General features: G+C 49.9%; 1 protein-coding gene across 6 annotated transcripts in view; it reads right to left on the bottom strand.

Moving 5' to 3' along the window:
* Positions 1–18,909, bottom strand: part of Tbc1d16 (TBC1 domain family member 16) — a 137,059-nt gene that overhangs the window by 113,165 nt on the left and 4,985 nt on the right. For 5 of the 6 annotated variants that reach the window (XM_045157960.1, XM_045157961.1, XM_045157962.1 and 2 more), the window contains exons 2-3: positions 10,351–10,634; positions 8,130–8,364 (exon numbers count right to left, since the gene is read on the bottom strand). The exons of the other annotated variant lie outside the window; for it this stretch is intronic. In XM_045157960.1, the coding sequence (XP_045013895.1) occupies positions 8,130–8,147 (18 nt within the window). In that variant the 5' untranslated portion in view covers positions 8,148–8,364; positions 10,351–10,634. The remainder of the gene's footprint in view (positions 1–8,129; positions 8,365–10,350; positions 10,635–18,909) is intronic. 6 annotated transcript variants of the gene reach the window in all.

The following is an 18,909-nucleotide window of genomic DNA, read 5'->3' as shown; positions in this document are numbered from 1 at the left end:
GGTCCCTAGCCACTGTCCTCCCTTCATGGCAATCTGACAGGAATGTTTGTAAGCACTGCCAAAGGTCTCCTGGGAGCTGGTTTAGCCCCATGGAGAATGACTCGGCTAGAGGAACCTTGTTCCCAACAAGCCACCGCTTGGCTGTCTCCCACATCAGCATCGCTGAGCCCTTCTTTCCTGGCCTTCCTCCTGACTTCCTTCCCATCCTTCCACCCCCCTCCCCAACACCCTGAGTTCTGATGCCCAGAGTTCCATAACCGTTTACAGGACCGGAGTTTCCATACAATCATTAAAAAAACAAAAAACCTAGAAGCCAGAAGATCAGTATCTAGAACTCCTACAAAGTCATTGTGAGAAAAGCCACTATCTCAATGAAGAAAATGAAAAGGGGGCTGGAGAGATGGCTCAGTGGTTAAGGCACTTGCCTGAAAAACCTAACCTGAGTTTGATTCTCTTAGTACCCAGGTAGACAAAGCCAGATGCACAAAGTGGCGCATGCATCTGGGGTGCATTTGCAGTGGCTAGAGGCCCTGGAACACCCATATTCTCTCTCTCTCTCCCTTCTTTCTCTCTGTGCATGCAAATAGATAAAATATACATTAATTTTTTAATAAAAGAAAAAAGAATCATCAAAGAAAAAGTAAAGAATTGATAAAGATGAAGTGAGTTTCAGTTTCAAGCAAATATCCAACATCCAGCAACCTGGAAAAGACCCTATTACGTGCTGGCAAAGAAACAAGGAAAGAACTGGCGTAATGGTGCATGCCTGTTATGGGAAAACAACTGCTCTCTAACTGGATGTGAGGCCCACTCCACAGGAGGGAATTCCTTTCTGGTACTGAAAACCTCCTCAAAAGCCTATGACTAAGAGGTCATAAGCCCTAGGGGGGAAACTACTACTGTTGTCTGGCTAAATGGACATATTAAAAATCCGTAAGTTTATGCCCATATAGTAATGTTCCTCTCACTTTTAGTTAGAAAAGCTTCCCTTTTGGAAGAGAAAGGAAGGGAGGAGGGTGCTTAATAGATTGATATTTTATATATGTAAGTACAATGATTGAGATGGGGAAGTAATATGAGGGAGAATGGAATTTCAAAGGGGAAAGTGCGGGGGGGGGGAAGGGAATTACCATGGGATATTTTTTTATAATCATGGAAAATGTTAATAAAAATTAAAAATAAAATAAAATTTTAAAAGGTTTTAAAAAAGAAAGAATAAATAAAAAGAAGAATGTAGGCAACATCTGGGCTGAAAAGATTGCGTAGTGATTAAGGCACTTGCTGGCAAAGCCAAAGGACCCAGGTTTGATTCCCCAGTACCCACCCATGTAAAAGCCAGATGTGCTAGCTGGCGCACGTGTCTGGAGTTCATTTCAGTGGCTAGAGGCCCTGGTGCTTCCATTCTCTCTCTCTCTCAAATAAAATTTACAAAAAGAAAACAAAAGAAAAGAAAAAAAAGAAAAGCTTCCCTTTTCAGATGGCAGTCACCAGTGGAGAGACTCAAAGCTCATCAAAGTGCTAAGAAGCGATAGTGGAGTGTTCAGCACAGAGTGAGACATCTCCATCACATTCTGGTGGTTTGTAGAATAGGAAAAAAAAATGACATCGAAATAAAAAACAGACTAGTTAGAAAGAAGGAACTCAGTGGAGGGGATACAGGGAGGGGGAAAAGGATGGTGTTAGGTAGGGATTATGATCATGATAGATTGTCTATATATATGGAAGTTGCCACTAAAGAGTTAAATTAAAGGGCCGGAGAGATGGCTTAGCAGTTAAGGCATTTGCCTGTGAAGCCCAATGACCTAGGTTCGATTCCCCAGGACCCATGTAAAGCCAGTTGCACAAGATAAAGCATGTGTCTGGAGTTCGTTTACAGTGGCTAGAGGCCCTGGTGCTCTCGCTCTCTCTCTCTAATAAATAAACTTTAAAAAGGAGTCACATTAAATATATATATACACACACACACATATGTACATACACGCGTGTGTGTGAACAGGAGGGAAGCAATGACTGCAGCTGGTAGCTGACACTTGCAGGAAGTGCCCAAGGCGGCTTCCCGAAGAGCAGGTTGCAGCCCTGCCTACAGTACAATGCGCCTTGAAGTCAACTTGGTGGGTCAGGAGCGGCCTAAGTGAAACGGAACAGAATATAGCCCTGAGCACTGGCCACAGGCAGACTCGGCATTGGGCAGGGCACGTCTGCTCTGTGGGGTATGTCTACAAGTGCGTTCAGCAATGCGGACAGAGGCACACAGCCCTAACTTACAATGGTTTGACTTACGGTCTTTATGACATTGCAAAGGTGATATGTATTTAGTAGAGATCATACTTCAGTTTTTAAAAAATGATTTTATAATTTTAGTGTGTGTGTGTGTGTAAGCACACTTTGCTTCAAGGCACATGTGTGAAAGTCACAGAAAAACTTTTAGGTTGGTCCTCCCCTCTGAATTCTTCTTTTAAAATATTTTATTTATCTGAGAGGGAGAGCATAAAGACAGACAGAAAGACAGCGGGGGGAGGGAGAGAATGGGTACACCAGGGCCTCCAGCAGCTGCAAATGAACTCCATATGCATGTACCACCTTGTGCATCTGGCTTATGTGGGTCCTGGGGAATTGAGCCTTGGTCCTTTGGCTTGGCAGGCAGGCGCCTTAACCACTAAGCCATCTCTCCAGCCCCTGACTCTGGATTCTTGCTCTGCTGCTCTTTGCTGTATTCGAGCAGGTAGGAAATTCTGTTTCTGCCTCCCATCTTGCCATCAGCATCAGTGTGCTGGGATCACAGAAGTCTGCCACAATGTCTGACTTCTCACGTGGAGACCGAGCACTGCTCAGTCACACGCTCCAACTTGAGTGGCGGGTGCTTTACCCACTGAGCCATCTCCAGCCCTATGCTTGTAGTTTTGAATCTGGGTCCTTTTCCAGTTAGCAATATTTGTCACAGTACCCTCTCCTGATGTTGGCCCAGCCAGCCACATGATCCCCATGGAAAACCACCAAGCTATTATAGTGTAGTATGTCACCTAAGTAGGGTGTTGCACAGGTTAGGTGAAGTGAACGCTTTATTTTTCCCCTTAAGACAGTGTCTCATGTATGCCAGGCTGATCTGAAATGTACTAGATATCCAAAGGTGATCTTGAACTTCTGACCTTCCTATCTTCCTGCCTCTGCCTCCTGAGTGCTGGGATTACAGGCAGGCACCACCACACCCAGTTTATGAGACACTAGTGATCACACCATGCAGGCTAGCAGGCACTCTACCAACTGAGCTACATCCCAGCCTCTGACGACATGGTGTGGGAACTACGCACGTGCGTGCGGATGTGCCCGCCCCACGTGAGGACGCAGGGCCACATCGTACACCTATCCTCTTGATCAGGTGCACGTTTCCTTAAGACCTGAAGCTGCCGTCTGCTAATGAGCTCCAGCCGTTCGCCAGCCTCTGCCCCACGCCTGGGACTGCGTTACAGATGTGCATGGCCACACCCAGCTTTCTGTTGTTTTGTTCTGGTTTCTCCAGGTAGGGTCTCACTGCAGCCCAGGCTGACCTGGCGCTCACACTGTAGTCCCACACTGGCCTTGAATGCCCAGCAATCCTCCTACTTCTGCCTCCCGAGTGCTGGGATTAAAGGTGTGCGCCACCACGTCCAGTTTAGCCAGACTTGCTGCTCTCGAGCTGAGAGCTCCTCGTGCTTAGTTAGCAAATGCTCTTAATCACTAAGTCACACTGCCCAGCCCCATGAGTGCATTTTGGGGGTTTTGTTTTGTTTTGTTTTGTTTTTTTGAGATAGGGTCTCACTCTAGCTCAGGTTGACCTGGAATTCACTATGTAGTCTCAGGGTGGCCTCGAACGAATGCATGGTGGTCCTCCTACCTCTGCCTCCCAAGCGCTGGGATTAAAGGTGTGCGCCACCACGCTGGTCCATGAGTGCGTTTTGACTTACAATACTCTACGTGATGGAACCCCATCATCAACTGAGGAGCACAAGTCCTTCAGAGTGCATACAATGTGTACTGCGACCAAAACATTCACAGGAGTTTTTGTGAAGAAACTTAGCCACTGTCCACGGAGATGCCTGTGGGGACACCTGGGCACGAGTTTCCCCCAACAAAAGCTGGAATGTCCCGAGGGTCTGGACAGCAGCTATGAGAACAAGCAGAGGGCTTGTACATGGACTGGGCTCACAGCAGGGCCACCAAATGGAGCCACAAAAGGATCACAGGACAACCGTCTGTGTAAGAGACAGGTGTGCAACATGCTGCATCTGGCCACGGATGGTGGGTGTTTAGGACTCCTGGCACAGCTGGCAGGTGCAGATCACTGCTGGCAAGGATAGACCAGCTTCAGGAGTTTGGGAGCCACCACACAGGGCTTCCAGCTCCATCTCTTGGAAAAGAAACACAAAGGCTTAAAGCCAAATTGATACCATTCTCCACTGTGCGTGGCTGTCTCAAGATAAAATGGGAAAAAAGGTCTGAGGATGTCGTTCAATGGAGGAGTGCTGGCTCCATGCACGAGGCCCTGGGCCCAATCCTAGAATAATAGGTGATGAGATAGATAGATAGATAGATAGATGATGGATAGATAAATGTTAGATACATAGATAGATGATAAATACATAGATAGATGATAACTTAGAAGATGGATGATAGATAGATAGATAGATAGATAGATAGATAGATAGATAGATAGATAGACAGACAGACAATTAGACAGACATCATAAGGTGAGCTGATAAGCCATATAAGGGGAGGGGCTCATTTCTCTAGATCACAACATAGGAACTTAACATAAGAGGCCTGGGGAAATCACTTAATGGGTAAGAGCATTTTTCCAGGAAAGCAGAGGGCCTGAGGAGGACTGAGACCACCAGAGTTCTCTTCCCCCGCACCTGCATAGACAGTCCTGTGGGAATCAGGGGCCAGAGAATCGCTGGGGCTTTGCAAAGGTGGCAAGCTTTGGAGTCAGCGAGAGGCTCCACCTCAAGGAAACAAACAGGCGCGTGTGTGATGACAAGCATCTGCTCACACACGTGCACCTACCGTATACACCATCCCCCCACACGAGAAGCATGACGCGAGCGACGTAAACCATCCAAAATTTTCAAGCAGCCACATTTGAAAAGTGAAATTCATTTTAATGTTGTAGCTTCGAACCCAGTGCATCCACATTATTATCATTTCAGTGCACAACCATATGGAAAAAAAAATGATGAGCGAGACATTTGACATTCTTCAAGTCTTGCTAGTCTCTTGCTTATTTCAGCAGTGCATTCACGCCAGGCTGGCGATGACCAAGGCAGCTGTGGCCATGGCCTCTCTTGGGCAAGGGCAGCGCTACAGCCCACCTCCTCTACAGCCTCAAGCCAGCAGCATCATTTAGGGAACAGCACTCAGCGCCAGGCTTGGCTGCCAACAACCCTCTGCTGCTTCCAAAACCAAAACCACCCTCACGTGGTGCTGTTTCGCCACAGTGAAGATAATCAAAAGAATGTGCTGGAGGTTTGGAAGGAACTTCCAAAATCCCAGTTTCCCATCAGACAAGAAGCCGTACCGCGGCTGGGAGGTGGGCCTGCCCGACTGTTCTACAAAAGAGCAACCAGGTTGTAAGCACCGCCAGCCACGCGGGAGGGAAAGTGCGGAACAGAACGTCTTTTTTCAGCTTCCAGCTGCCGCACACCGCGGTGGCCGCACACGGGCACCCCGCCTGGGATGTTCGCGAGGGGCCTCTGGTTTTGAGCAGGCAAGGGCAGGTCTGTTACGCATTAGCCGGAGTCACTTGCTCTCGCAAGACAATTTGCACTCATTTTAAATCACACTTGCTCTCGTGAGTCTCCTCCATCTAAGGAAAACCAGCTTCTGGTTCCCTCTAACTAGAATGGAGAATCGTCGACCTATAATTTTTCTTTTCTTTTCCTTTTTTTTTTTTTTTTTTTTTTGGTGTTTTGAGGTAGGGTCTCACTTTGGCCCAGGCTGACCTGGAATTCACTATGAAGTCTCAGGGTGGCCTTGAACTCTTGGCGATCCTACCTCTTTGCCTCCCAAGTGCTGGGACCATGCCCGCCTCGTTCAACCTGTATTTTTCAACTCTAACCCTTTCTGGCCCTGGGCATGGTGACAAACGCCTGTAATCTCAGTACTCTGGATGTTGAGGCTGGAGAATGATGAGTTTGAGCCCAGCAAGGGCAATACAGCAAGATCAAAATTAAATAAATAAACCGGCCACATAAAAGCCGCGTGTCATGGTGTGGTTTGCAATCCCAGTGCTGGGGTGGAAGAGACAGAAGGCTTTCAGGGCATGCTGCCTAGATAAACAGGTGAGCTCCTGGGTCAGTGAGGAGTCTGTCTCAAACTGTAAGATGGAGGGTGACTGAGAAGACTCATTGTTGGTCTCAGGCCTTCACAAGCATGTGCCCACACACAGTACACCCACACACGTACAAACACGCATTCACATCACATACATACATACAAAACAAATTCTTTAAACATCCAAAACTATGTGCGTTTTCTACTATCTTTTTCCCCTTCTAAGAATAAATAAATTAAACTTTTAAAAAATCCACCTAATAGAATTATAGCTTTCCTAAATTTCATGTGTGGCAGTCCTATCTGCATAGCGCAGAGTGTGGCCTTATTTGTGGAAATCAAGCTCATGTGATGCCACTGTATACAATGATACAATCCTCGCAGACTGAAGCCCTTGTAAAAACAGAAAGTTTTGTGCATATAAAGATAGCCACCTACAGGCTAGAGAGACAGGCAAGATAGAGGCCATTCCCTCATCACCTCCAAGGAAACCAGCCTGTTAGAACCCTGACCTTGGACTTCCAGCTTCCAGAGACCCTATCTCAAAAAACATAAAGAAAACCTCAAATTGCCAATATCAAGCTGGGCATGGTGGCACACGCCTTTAATCCCCACACTCAGGAGCAAAGGCAGGAGGATTGCCATGAGTTCGAGGCCACCCTGAGACTACATAGTGAATTCAAGGTCAGCCTGGGCTAGAGTGAGAACTTACTTTGAAAAACCAAAACAAGGAAAAAAAAATGTCAATGTCCATTTTTTAAGATACTTATTTATGGGCTGGAAAGATGGCTTAGTGGTTAAGGCGTTTGCCTACAAAGCCAAAGGACCTTAGTTTGATTCCCCAGGACCCACGTAAGCACAAGGGGGCACATATGTCTGGAGTTCATTTGCCATAGCTGAAGGCCCTGGTGCGCCCATTCTCTCTTTCCCTCTCTCTGCCTCTTTTTCTCTCTCAAATAAATAAATAAAAATAAAGTTAAAAAATATTTATTTATCTGGGAGCAGAGACTGAAAGACTATATAAGTGTCTTTTACCTATGAACTCTAGACACATGTGCCACTTTGTACATCTGGCTTTACATGGGTACTGGAGAATCAAACCCTGGCCACTAGGCTGGGCAAGCAAGTGCCTTTAACCACTGAGCCATCTCCCCAGCCATGCTTTTTTGTTTTTTAGGGCGGAGGATAGAATTCCAGGTCTTTTGTATGCTAACCAGTGCTCTACTACTGAGCTATGTTCCTGGCCCTTGGTTTTGTCGTTGTTGTTGTTTTAGATAAGGTCCTGCTATGTACTCCTTGAACCTAAGAGTCTCCTGCCTTGGTCTCCCCAGTGCTGGGGTCACAGGACACAGCTAGTCTTAGTTGCCATGTTAGTGTATTATCTATTTTGAAGAAATCTTAAATTTGCATGCAACTTGCTAGTGACCTTTCTTTAGCAATTCCCTTGGTACTTCACAGAATGCTTCCACCGAATGTTGGTTATGTTTTATTCTACATTTCTTATTGCTCCAGTTTTTAATAATCTACCATGGATATTTCAAAAAGCCCAGTGCATGTGTGCATTTACCTGAAAGGCCTCAGATGTTAACTGTCAGAATGAATGTTTACATAGTTTTATTGCTGTTCTGTTTTTATTATTAACTTGGTTATTTGAAAAAAAAACAGGGAAGTCAATTACAGCTTCATAAAACCAGGATGTCTGTTATATAAAACCTTAAGAGAAAAGTGAGCAGGGGGGGCCTTACTTGTAACCTGGAGACCTGCACAATTTGGCTGACATTCAAGCCTGTATCCTCTCAGCTTCTCCCAAGCTGCACACTTACGGAAACACAGATGTGCATTCATGATCCATGGTTCTCACGCACTTCACCATACTCGGGGTTCATCAAAAGATAGGGTGCAGCTGGAGAGATGGCTCAGCAGGTAAAGGCACTCGCTTGCAAAGCCTGACAGCCTGGATTCAATTCTCCAGTACCCACATAAAGCCAGATGCACAAAGTGGTGCGTACATCTGGAGTGAAGTGGTAGAAGGCCCTGGTGCACCCACTCTCACGCTTTCTGAAATAAATAAATCAATATTTTTAAAAGATAGGGCAATGAGGGCTGGGCTACCCACCTCTCCAGGCCAGGCCATGACTCCCACCCTAAAAGAGCACCATAAATAGTGTGTTTGTAGAAACTGACGGTGTGAGGGAGCTCTCACTGGGTTCCCCAGTAGGTTATCCCTGAAACGCTGAAGCGGAGCCTTGACCATCTGGTGCCCAGAAGTTCTGGGCCCACAAACCACAGCTTCCTCCTGAGGCCCAGAGCAAGCCTCCATCAAGCTCCCTCCTGGGGTCACAGTCTCTATGCCGACTCTCCCCTCAAATCCCAACCTTCCCTGTTTTGCTGCTGCGGAGAAGCCCCGGTGCTATGGAGAATGTGGTCCGTCAGTCCCCGTGCCTGGCCCGGCGGGCCCTCTCCCAGGACTCCTCTACTGGTCTAGCCAGGCACAGAGACACCACCAGGCCTGGAGGCAATGGTGGGCTGGGAGGGGTTTGCTCCCTCCTTGCTGGCTCCACAATGAGCCCTCCCCCACTCGCAGCCACAGGACAGCTCCCCGGAGCCTCAGAGCTACATCACCTGCCACCTTGTGGTGAGAAGAGCTGATGGTGGAGCGCTGGGCTCCTGTCTCGGTGACTTTCCACTGTGCATCCAGAATCCCTGGGCCTCCCAATGGGGACATGCCAGTCTGAGCTCAGCCCCGTGGGCCAGAAGGCAGGGAGTGGAAAGAAACCCAGGGAACAGGGGCTGAGCACAGCCGAGGGTCCCGCAGGGGCCCAGCAGTGTGAGCAGCGCCCCACCATGCCGGAGCCAGACCAGAAAGAGTGTGGCTTTCCAAGGTCAGCACGGCGGGGGGGGGGGGGCTCAAGCCCCTCAAGGCTGGCCTGTGAGTGCTTCAAGATCACACAGACCACAGAGGCTTCCTGCATGCCCTGTGCCACGCGCATGCACGCACGTGCGCGTGCACCCACCCCCCATGCTGTTATCAGCTCTTCTCTGTTCTGCAGCTGCACAAATAATGACGTGTCAGCTGCTGTTCGGTTTCCAGCTCCCTCTGCTCCTCTCGTGGGGGCTGGGAAGTTCCAGGCTGCAGAAGCCACGCCCGCCCAGCAGCCCCACATTCACCCGTCCCAGGGGGTACAAACCCTTGGGACCACCGTCTCCAGGCAGCACCGGGTGTTCTGAGCAAGTGTCCCAGGGCTGCCTCCTCCCCGGGGCTCTACGGGGCTCAGGCACATCTGGACAGTGCCTCAGTGCCTCCTTGAGCACAGCCTCGCTTACTGTACTCCACCCTGGCACCGGCTCCAGTGCTGACTGTCCTGGGCACAGAAAACCCTTCCTGCCTCATACTCAGGGCTTGACTGGGCACCTGTCTCTGTCCTCTGCTGTCCTCTAAAGTATGTGCCAAGAACCAAGGATCAGGCAAAGGCTCACCTTCCATGTTACAAGACAGTATCTGACTCTTCAAGACCCTAGATCCATGGGGAAGCTGGAAATGCGGTGCTGCCACTGAGTTGGCCTCTGGAAGCCCAAGTTCTAGCCATCTTGCCCCTCTGCATGCCACATGCAGCCCCTGCTGAAGGGCTCCCCACTCAAGGTCAGGCTGGGCAGGGAGCGTTGGGTGTGGCTGCAACGAGCCCCCCAGCCTGACCCATTCACACATGCCCACCCTTCCATCCACCACTGCCTTCCCTGTCTCTGAAGGCCAGGCCCACTTCTACCTAAGGGTAAAGGGCACTGTCCATGTGGCTCAAGCCTCCTCGCCCAAGCCCACCACGCAGCACCGGGCTTTTACCCTGACTGCCACTGGGAAGCCCGTCAGGTGGCAGCAGGGAAGAAACACGGTGGCAGATAATGAGGGGGAGTTCGGGTGGGCCACCTCTCAGCGTCCTGTTACACGTCTGGGGTCCTGCATGGACAATGAATTCTTCCACTTATCACAGGCCCCGGGCTTGTGCATGCAGAGTGGTGCTAGAAGTTTCTGTGGGGAGCCTCACTCACCTAGGAGGGCCAGATTCCTGAGGCAGATAGAAGGGTGTTAGAGGCGGGTGATGATGTCTGAGGACAATGCTGGAGGTACCCAGGGAGCAATGGGCACCTGTGCTGAGCGGACAGGGGCCCACAGGGGACAGGGCCAGCTGGAAGGAGTCACAGCAAGGAGCAGTGGAGCACGGAGGAACGGGTGAGAGCGGCGCAAGGCTCAGGTTTCCCCTTGGGCCCAGGACTGCGGTGATGGTCACTCAACACTGCAACTGCTTCCCGTCACTGAGGCTCATGCTGAAACACTGTGAAGGTGGCAAATTGTGTGTTATATAATTTACCACAAAAAAGGAGGAATCTGAGAATGTGGTTAGGGGGTGTTAGACATATGTGAATATAATGCTTTCTGGACTTTCTGCTCATTTTTCAATAAACCTGAAACTGTGCTAAAAAAAAAAAAATCGTAGCAGACAGAAGCCTGCACATGGACAGTTAGAAGAGGTTAGTTCATAACTGCCAAACTTGAAAGTAGGTGGATGTGGCGGCCTGATGTAGGTGTACCCATAAACGTAGGTGTTCTGAATGCTAGGTTCCCAGCTGATGGAGATTTGGGAATTAATGCCTCCTGAAGGGAGAGTATTGTTGGGGGTGGGCTTATGGGTGTCATATCCAGTGACCCCTTGCCAGTGTTTGGCACACTCTCCTGATGCTGTTGTCCACCTTATGTTGGCCAGTGGATAATGTCCATCCCCTGTTCATGCCATTCTTTTCCCTGCCATTGTGGAGCTTCCCCCTCGAGCCTGTAAGCCAAAATAAACCTTTTTTTTCCCCCACAAGCTGCTCTTGGTTGGGTGATTTCTGCCAGCAATGCGAACCTGACTGCAGCAGTGGATAAGCTCTGGTCTGTCCAGACAGGAGAAGAGCGCTTAGCATGTTTAAAACACACGCACACCTAAACTAAAAATACATGAAGGAGTCTTAAGTACATTTTGACAAGAGAAAGAAGCCAGGGTGAAGAGACTCTACATTGTGTGTTCCGACTACAGGCTGAGCATCCCTAATCCAAACACCTGAAATCCAAAATGCTCCAAAATCCATTCTTTCGGGTTTTTTTTGTTTGTTTTTTTTTTTTTTTGAGGTAGAGTCTTACTCTAGCTCAGACTGACTGGAATTCACTATGTAGTCTCAGGGTAGCCTCAAACTCATGGCAATTTTACCTCTGCCTCCTGAGTGCTGGTATTAAAGGCGTGCACCACCATGCCTGGCAAATATAACTTTTAAAAAAATTTAATTTAACTTATTTGAGAGAGAGAGAATGGGCATGTCAGGGCCTCCAGCCACTCCAAAGGAACTCCAGATGCATGTGCCACCTTGTGCATCTGGCTTATGTGGGTCCTGGGGAATCGAACCGACGTCCTTTGGCTTTGCAAGAAAGTGCATTAACCACTAAGCCATTTCTCCAGCCCCCAAATCCACTTTTTTGAGTTCCAATGTTACATGACAAGTGTTAAGTTTGGGGGCTGGGGAGATCGCTCAGTGGGCAAAGCAATGCTGAGTACCTGAGTTCAGTTCCCCAGACCCCAGGTAAAAGCAAGAAATCCCAGTGCATCTACAGTGCGAATGGAGGCAGAGACAAGATCTCTGGTTCTCACTGACCAGCATTTGGTCAGTGAGAGACTCTGCCTCAAAGTAAAAAATAAAATAAAAATAAGAGGTGGACAGCACCTGAGGAATAGCAACAAGGTCGTCCTTTGGCCTCCACACTTAGGTACACGCACATGCATGTACACACGCTCATACACAGAGAACATTAAGTTTTCAGTAAAGGAAATCCAAAACTCAGTATGACCTCTCTCAGGGGAAGGATAACAAAGCCTAACAATATTTTTACAGAGTGGAGACCAGACAGCTTGTATCAAAGAAGCAGGCCCGGTGAATGAGGGAGATGGGCAGCTGTTTGGGGCCAGCCGACGGAGGCCAGGGCCTCAGAGACGGGCGCAGCCCTGGGCAGAGGAGGCTGCAGACAGCCCGAGCGGTCTGAGGGGAGATCCTCCTAATGTCCTTGAATCCATGCACATGACCTCAGAGCACCACAGGGCAGAGCAGGTTGGGAACCTGGCATCCTCTGGGGTCAGAAAGGAGCAAAGACAACCGTTCCAAGGACACCAGGTTCCAGAAGGCTCCCCGGACTCAAGAGCTAGAAGCAACAGCAACGCCCTGGCACGACTTTCTTGTCTGTTTATTTGCATGTGCAGTGGTGGTGGTGAGGTGTGTGTGGCACATGCAGTGTTTACGTGCAAATGTTCATGCTCGTTTGCATACAGAGGCCCGGAGGATGATGCGGGCGTCCTTCCTCTATCTCTCATCTATGCATTGCCTTGACACCGGCTGTCTCCGAACGCAGAGCTGTGGTGCTTTTCACCAGCCCCAGCAATTTTCCAGTCTCCGCTCCCCCACAGGACCAGAGTGTTACAGATGGGCTTGGCCATCCCCAGATTATTATGTGGGTGCTGGAGTGTTAAACTCAGGTGATCCCAAGCCTTCTCAAGCATCCACTGAGCCATTTTCCCAGCCCAGGTCTCAATCGGTAGCCCTGCAGTCCTGGCTCTCACAATGTAGACCAGGCTGCCCTTGACTTCACAGAGATTCCAGACAGGTCCTTGACAGCAATAACTTCATCTCCAAGTGCACTCCTGTGACATTTGGTCTTAAAACACCTAGGGGCTAGAAAATGGATCAGCAGTTAAACGCACTTGTTTGCAAAGCTTGCCGGCACGGGTTCAATTCCCCAGAACTCATGTAAACCAGATAACACAAAGCACGCATATGGAGGTCATTTACAATGACAGGAGGCCCTGGTATGCCCAGATTCTCTCTTTCTGTCTCTCTTGCTCACTCAACTAAATAAATAAAAATATTTTATTTTATTGATTTGCAAGCAGAGCGAGATAGAAGAGAGACAGAAAGAGTGGGCATGCCAGGCCTTCAGCTACTGCAAATGAACTCCACATCACATACATGTGCCACTGCGCATCCGGCTTCACACGGGTACTGGGCAATGGAATTCAGTTCTTTAGGCTTTGAGGCAAACACCTTAGCGGCAGATCCATCTCTTCAGCCCTAAAAGTATTAGTATTGCTGATTTTAGAGCCTAAACACCATGTTCAAGACATCTCAGAGTTCCTTCTGGCCTGTGCCTATCAGAGCATTGTCCCCAGTGGCGTTCCAAATGCCTTGCTTCTGCTGATGGACTGGATGGCAATGCCAACTTGGCAGCTAGCAGAGAGAACACAGACCTGGAGCAAAGCCAGATCTAGACTGTGTACCAGCTTGGAGTGCAGGAAAACAGTCGTGATAGATGGTTTTAAAGGGCACAATTGTAACATGTGACTAAGCATGCCACTGGCTGGATCTTGTGTTGCTCCAAGTCATCAGTGACCATTAAACAGGGCCAGATTTTTTGCAAAAGAGACTACTGTGCAATTGGAAAGAATAGCCAGCCTCCCCTCAACCAAAATACACATGCTCGTTCACCGCCAACTCTGAAAGCCAGAACGCCCGGGCTTGGGAAATGGCTCAGGGGATAAAGAGAGCTTGCCAACCAAGCCTGAGGGCCTCAGAGGACCTGGGTTTGATCCTTAGCACCCAAGTGAAAAACAGAAGGCCAATGGTGACCACATACACATGTGACCCTGGTCCTGGGGGAGAGAAGACAGGAGAATCGCTGGGGCTCCATGACATGGTCAGCCAAACTGACCAGAACAAATGTCAGCTCATGTTCAGTGAAAGACACTGTCTCAATGAACAGTCAGGAGGGACAGAGGGGACGCCCGACGCCCTCTGCCTCCACGCACGTGTGCAGGGGACACACACGTGCATACACTATACATGCACACACCACACATATACCATGCACATCACACACATGCACATCCTACCCTCCCCAGAAAAGAAAATTGGAGCACCACTGAAAACCCTAGGCTCCCAGCGGGGGCAGTTCACAGAGAAAGAAAGACGGCTGAAGTCAGCTTCGGTGGCTGTAGTGTAGACGTTGCCCGCAGGAGAAGGGTACAAGAAATGGCAGAAGCCCAAATGAAGGGTGAAGGAAGAAGGGAGAAGAGCCAAGAGGAGACAGAGCGAGGAGGGGAGAGACCCGAGCAGGGCTGGGGAGCCGCAGACCGCTCCTTGCACAGCCTCAGCTGGACCAGGACCTGCGGCCGGGCAAAGCCTGCTGACCCCGGTCCTGGCGGCTTTGGGTCTTGCTCTGCTCGCCGGCAGTGTGGTGAGTCTCCTCCAGTCAGTATTTACAAGGGCGGGGAGGGGTGGACTTAAGACATTTATTACCCAGAATTCATGGTCTGAGACTGGGTGACTTGTGTCCTAGAAAAGAGAGTGTTCCTTGATGTGGAGGCAGGCGGGGCCACCAGAAAACCAGGAAGAAAAAAAAAATAAGTCTGCCTCTGGCTTCTTTGGGAAAATGTTCCCCTGTTCCTGGGCATTTGCCTCCTGCTGTGGCCACAGACCTTGAGTGTGAACCCAGAGGCACAGGCTGGGTCGCCGCACAGCTCTGAGCTCTGACAGAGCCATGGGCCCCTGGGCTGACATCAGTGCCTGGCAAGGCTGGGTGCTTCTGGAGAACCCAAGGCATAATCCAGTTTCTGACATTTTCACCTTCAAAGCCCCTGCACTCCTTGGCTCTCAGCTCCTTCCTCCAATTCAAAGCCAAACCAGGGCTGGAGAGTTGGCTCAGTGGTTAAGGTGCTTGCCCGGAAAGCCTAGTGATTCAGGTTTGATCCCCCAGTGCCCACATAAAGCCAGATGCACAAAGTGGGGCTTGCATTTGGAGTTTGTTTGCAGTGGCTAGAGGCCCTGGCTCACCCATTCTGTCTTTCTGTCTCTATCCACCTGCTTGCAGATAAATATATAAAATTTTTTTAAGAAAAAAAAGCCAGTGGACTCTTCATCACATCCATTGCTCTGACACGACCTTCCTCACGGAAAGGGCCCCATAATCATACCTGAATGACACAGATATCAGCTGCTGAACAACCCTGACTCCAAACACAACCTTAACATTGTCATATGGCCCTTCCTCGGGACCTGAACATCTTTAGGGTCCACCCATCTGTCAGCCTCTTGAGGCAACGACTCCCTGCAGAGCTGACACCAGCCCTGGCAGGCTGTGGATCTGTGCACTCACTGGCCACCCCCTGCCCTGGACACGGCATCAAGAGGAACAAGGCCAAGAGTCCAGGACAGGAGAGAAAAGGCCCCGCTGTCCTGGAGAGCTGTGACACTGCCCAGCCGAGCACCAGAAGCTCATGTGCCAGGGACTGCCGTTGGCGCTTCTTCCACCCAAAGCCTTGGCTTCTTGTCATGGTTAAGAAGGACTCAACTTCCCAGTTAGAAAGACAAGCCAGAGCAAAGGGGCAAAGGCCACTTCCAGAACCTTCCTAGGAAGACCAAAGTAACAAGTGACCTACAGCCCACTAGGAAAACAACATGACCCCAAACCCTGCGCTGCCCTGCCCATTCTCTGCTGCGTGCCACCTGCCACCTTAGAAACCCCTCCCTGCCCTGCATACTCTATGCTGTGTGCCAGCTTAGAAACCCTTCCCTGCCCCATGTGTTCTCTGCTGTGTGACACCTTGGGCCGCCCCAGGTTAGGGATGCAAGGGTCAGCAGGACAGACCCACCCTTGTACTGAGTAGTCCTAGTGGTTTAGATGCACATGAGACAGGCAACCCATGCCCACCAGTGACCTCTGCCCACTGCCTGGACATAAGAAGGTAAAGAGAAGGGGCCACAGGCGCTCAGGGAACTGTTACTGGGTGAAGCCCACAACTGATTATGACTCTCCTGGCCTTGTCACTGTCACGCTGCTCAGGAGCAAAATGCCTGGAGCTCTGGTCACCTGCCATGTGGCTGGCAGAAACAGGTCCATCTGCTGGACAACAGAAAGCAGGATGCACCAAAGCCTTACCAAACAGAGCCAGACGCGCGCACATAAGGACCATTGTCCTCCCACGATGCACCTGCCGCGACCCACCCGAGATGAGGCCTCGGCGCCCCCTTACCTTCCTGCTGGCATCCTCACAGCCAGGCACCTCATTACCATTTCTAGGGGTTCGTTCCGGCTCTGCAAGTCCATCCTGCAAGCACCCCGTCTGGACCTGACCCTGGGATGCACAGGCTGAAGGGATCTTTGGTGTCATCATCCCAGTGAGTCTGTGGGGACCAGACACGTCTATCCCCCAGGCTGCACTTAAGTTCTGGCTAGGGCATCAAATGGGAGAGTGAGATGTTTGTTGTTCAAAACCCTCACCTACAGCTTCCCACAGGAAAGGCCCATGAGAACAGCACAGCCCACCAGATTTCAAACAGAGGGGTTAGGGTGCTGAGGACACTGGTGCAGGAACCTGAGCCCATTTGTCATGGAAGAAAGGACCTTTGAGACTTGGCATGACTGCCAGCAAAGAATCAGGGAAACCTTGTGGCCCGCAGAGCTGTGACTTGCCTCATCCAACTGTCTCGCTACCCAGCTGTCACAGTTGATTATCACCACTCCCTGGAAAATCCCAAGCCTGGGCCTCCAGGGAGACACCGTCTGCTTCTGTGTCCCTTGACCACAAGTACAAGCATCCTATTTCTCCCCAAGAGCCAAGGAAGTCAAGCCAGGAAAAGAAAGTAGCCTTGGAGGTGAGCCAGGCTCTGGGACCAAGGAGGGCCAATCACTCTGTCAGAAGGGTGCCAAAGTGGCAAGGGAGCCAACCACCCATCCACCCAGCACTGTGCCCATAAACAGTGCACCCCATCTGTGAGAAGTCGATGCTAAGGCCCCACAAAGTGAGATGTGAATCAGGGGGAACACGTGTAGACAACACTCCGAAAAGCTATGCAACTGGCCGTGCTTAAAGGAAGTGACTTGATTACAGAAGGTGAACCGTGAAGGGCATCGAGAGACATCTGTGAGGTAAGTCCCTCTCCTGCCCCACCCCCAGCGTAGTGATCAACCTTATCAGAATCTGTTCTGAATCACTCAACCATGGTAAGCCAGCCCATAATAAGCAGTGTGCCAGCCAGCACCACAGAATGGCACCTGTTCCTTCTCCAACAGGCAGCCGGGAAAGGCCAGAGAACTGACCCTGCCCGTCTGCCTTTACAGCCCATGCGGGTCGCCTGTTATGTTAAGTTTATTTTTGCTAAGCAAGTGCTCTGTTAGTGATCTATTGTTCCAGCCCTCCTTAATTTTCGAGACAGAATCTCACTATAGAGCCGAGGCTGGCCTCAAACGCATGATCCTCCTAACCTCAGCCTCCCAAGTTCTGAGATTACAGGTAGGCGCCATCACGCCCAGGTATGCATCGACTTTAAACACCTGTCCATGTACTCATGCCCAGGGTCAGCAACAGACGGCTGGGCTGCCCGGATTGAACAATGGATGTGGGCCTTTCGTTGCACTGTTCATAACAGAAGTTACCGGCAAGCAGACATTGAAATCGGTTTTGATGTGGCCCAATTTCTCTCATCCTCTGAGGATAGTTATGTAAAGTCCAAGGATTGAGTAAAGGGTGTATTTCAGATCAAAGTTCACCAGATAGCTCATAAAAACACATCCACTGCAGATGCCCAAAGTTGGACAGGAGAGGCAACACCATGTGGCCAGCAAGTTCCCAACGCCCACCACCTCTAAAGTGAATGGAAGCCGATGTTCAACATCCTCTCTCTGTACTTTAGGTCCCCAGAGCTTGTACTGTGGTGCGAACCTGGGCTTTCATCCCTGTGCACAGGCCGACTCAGCTACAACAATATACCACAAACGCAATGCAAACGGTGTGCAATACAGCACAGTAAAACCAACCTTCCCGCTATAAATCCTTCACACCAAGGACCTCAGGACCCCTCTCCCCTGCATCTTAAGGTTGTAGGGAACTAAGTACCCAATCTTACAGAAGCAGACTCAAGTGTGTGTGTGTGTGTGTGTGTGTGTGAGAGAGAGAGAGAGAGAGAGAGAGAGAGAGAGAGAGAGAGAGAGAGATCCTAGTCCTAAAAAGGACTAACTAAAATTTTATATGGGATTTGTGTTGCCAGGCAACTTGGTCAGCTCTGGTCCCCAGAACAGCCTGCAGGAAACCCAGCCCCCAACCAAATTACACCGTTGACAGTGTACCTGGGCCTGGTGGCATACACCTGTAATCTCAGCTACTCAGGAGGGAAGAGAATCGCAAGTTCAAAGTCTGCCATGGCTATGAGTTCAAAACCAATCTGCAATTTAATGAGGGCTGAGGGTTAACCCAGGGGTAAAGTGCTTGCCTAGTATATGAGGGGCCCTGAATTTAATCCCCAGGACCACAAACAAGAGAGAGTAAATAGGCCAAAATGCTGAATTGAGACCAGTTTTCTGGAGCTGGGGAGAGGGCTCAGCAGTTAAAAGTGCTTGATTACAAAGCCTGCTGACCTCAGTTCGATTCCTCAGCACCCACATAACACTGGACACACAGTACATCTGTGATCCCAACATGCCAACAACAATGGACACAGAGCCAGAGGAATCCAGACAGTCAGGGACCAGCTAGACTA

This window comes from Jaculus jaculus, chromosome 9, assembly GCF_020740685.1.
Source record: "Jaculus jaculus isolate mJacJac1 chromosome 9, mJacJac1.mat.Y.cur, whole genome shotgun sequence".
Classification (NCBI taxonomy): domain Eukaryota; kingdom Metazoa; phylum Chordata; class Mammalia; order Rodentia; family Dipodidae; genus Jaculus; species Jaculus jaculus.
The sequence above is the reverse complement of the archived record's forward strand: the minus strand, read 5'-3'. Positions and strand labels throughout refer to the sequence as shown.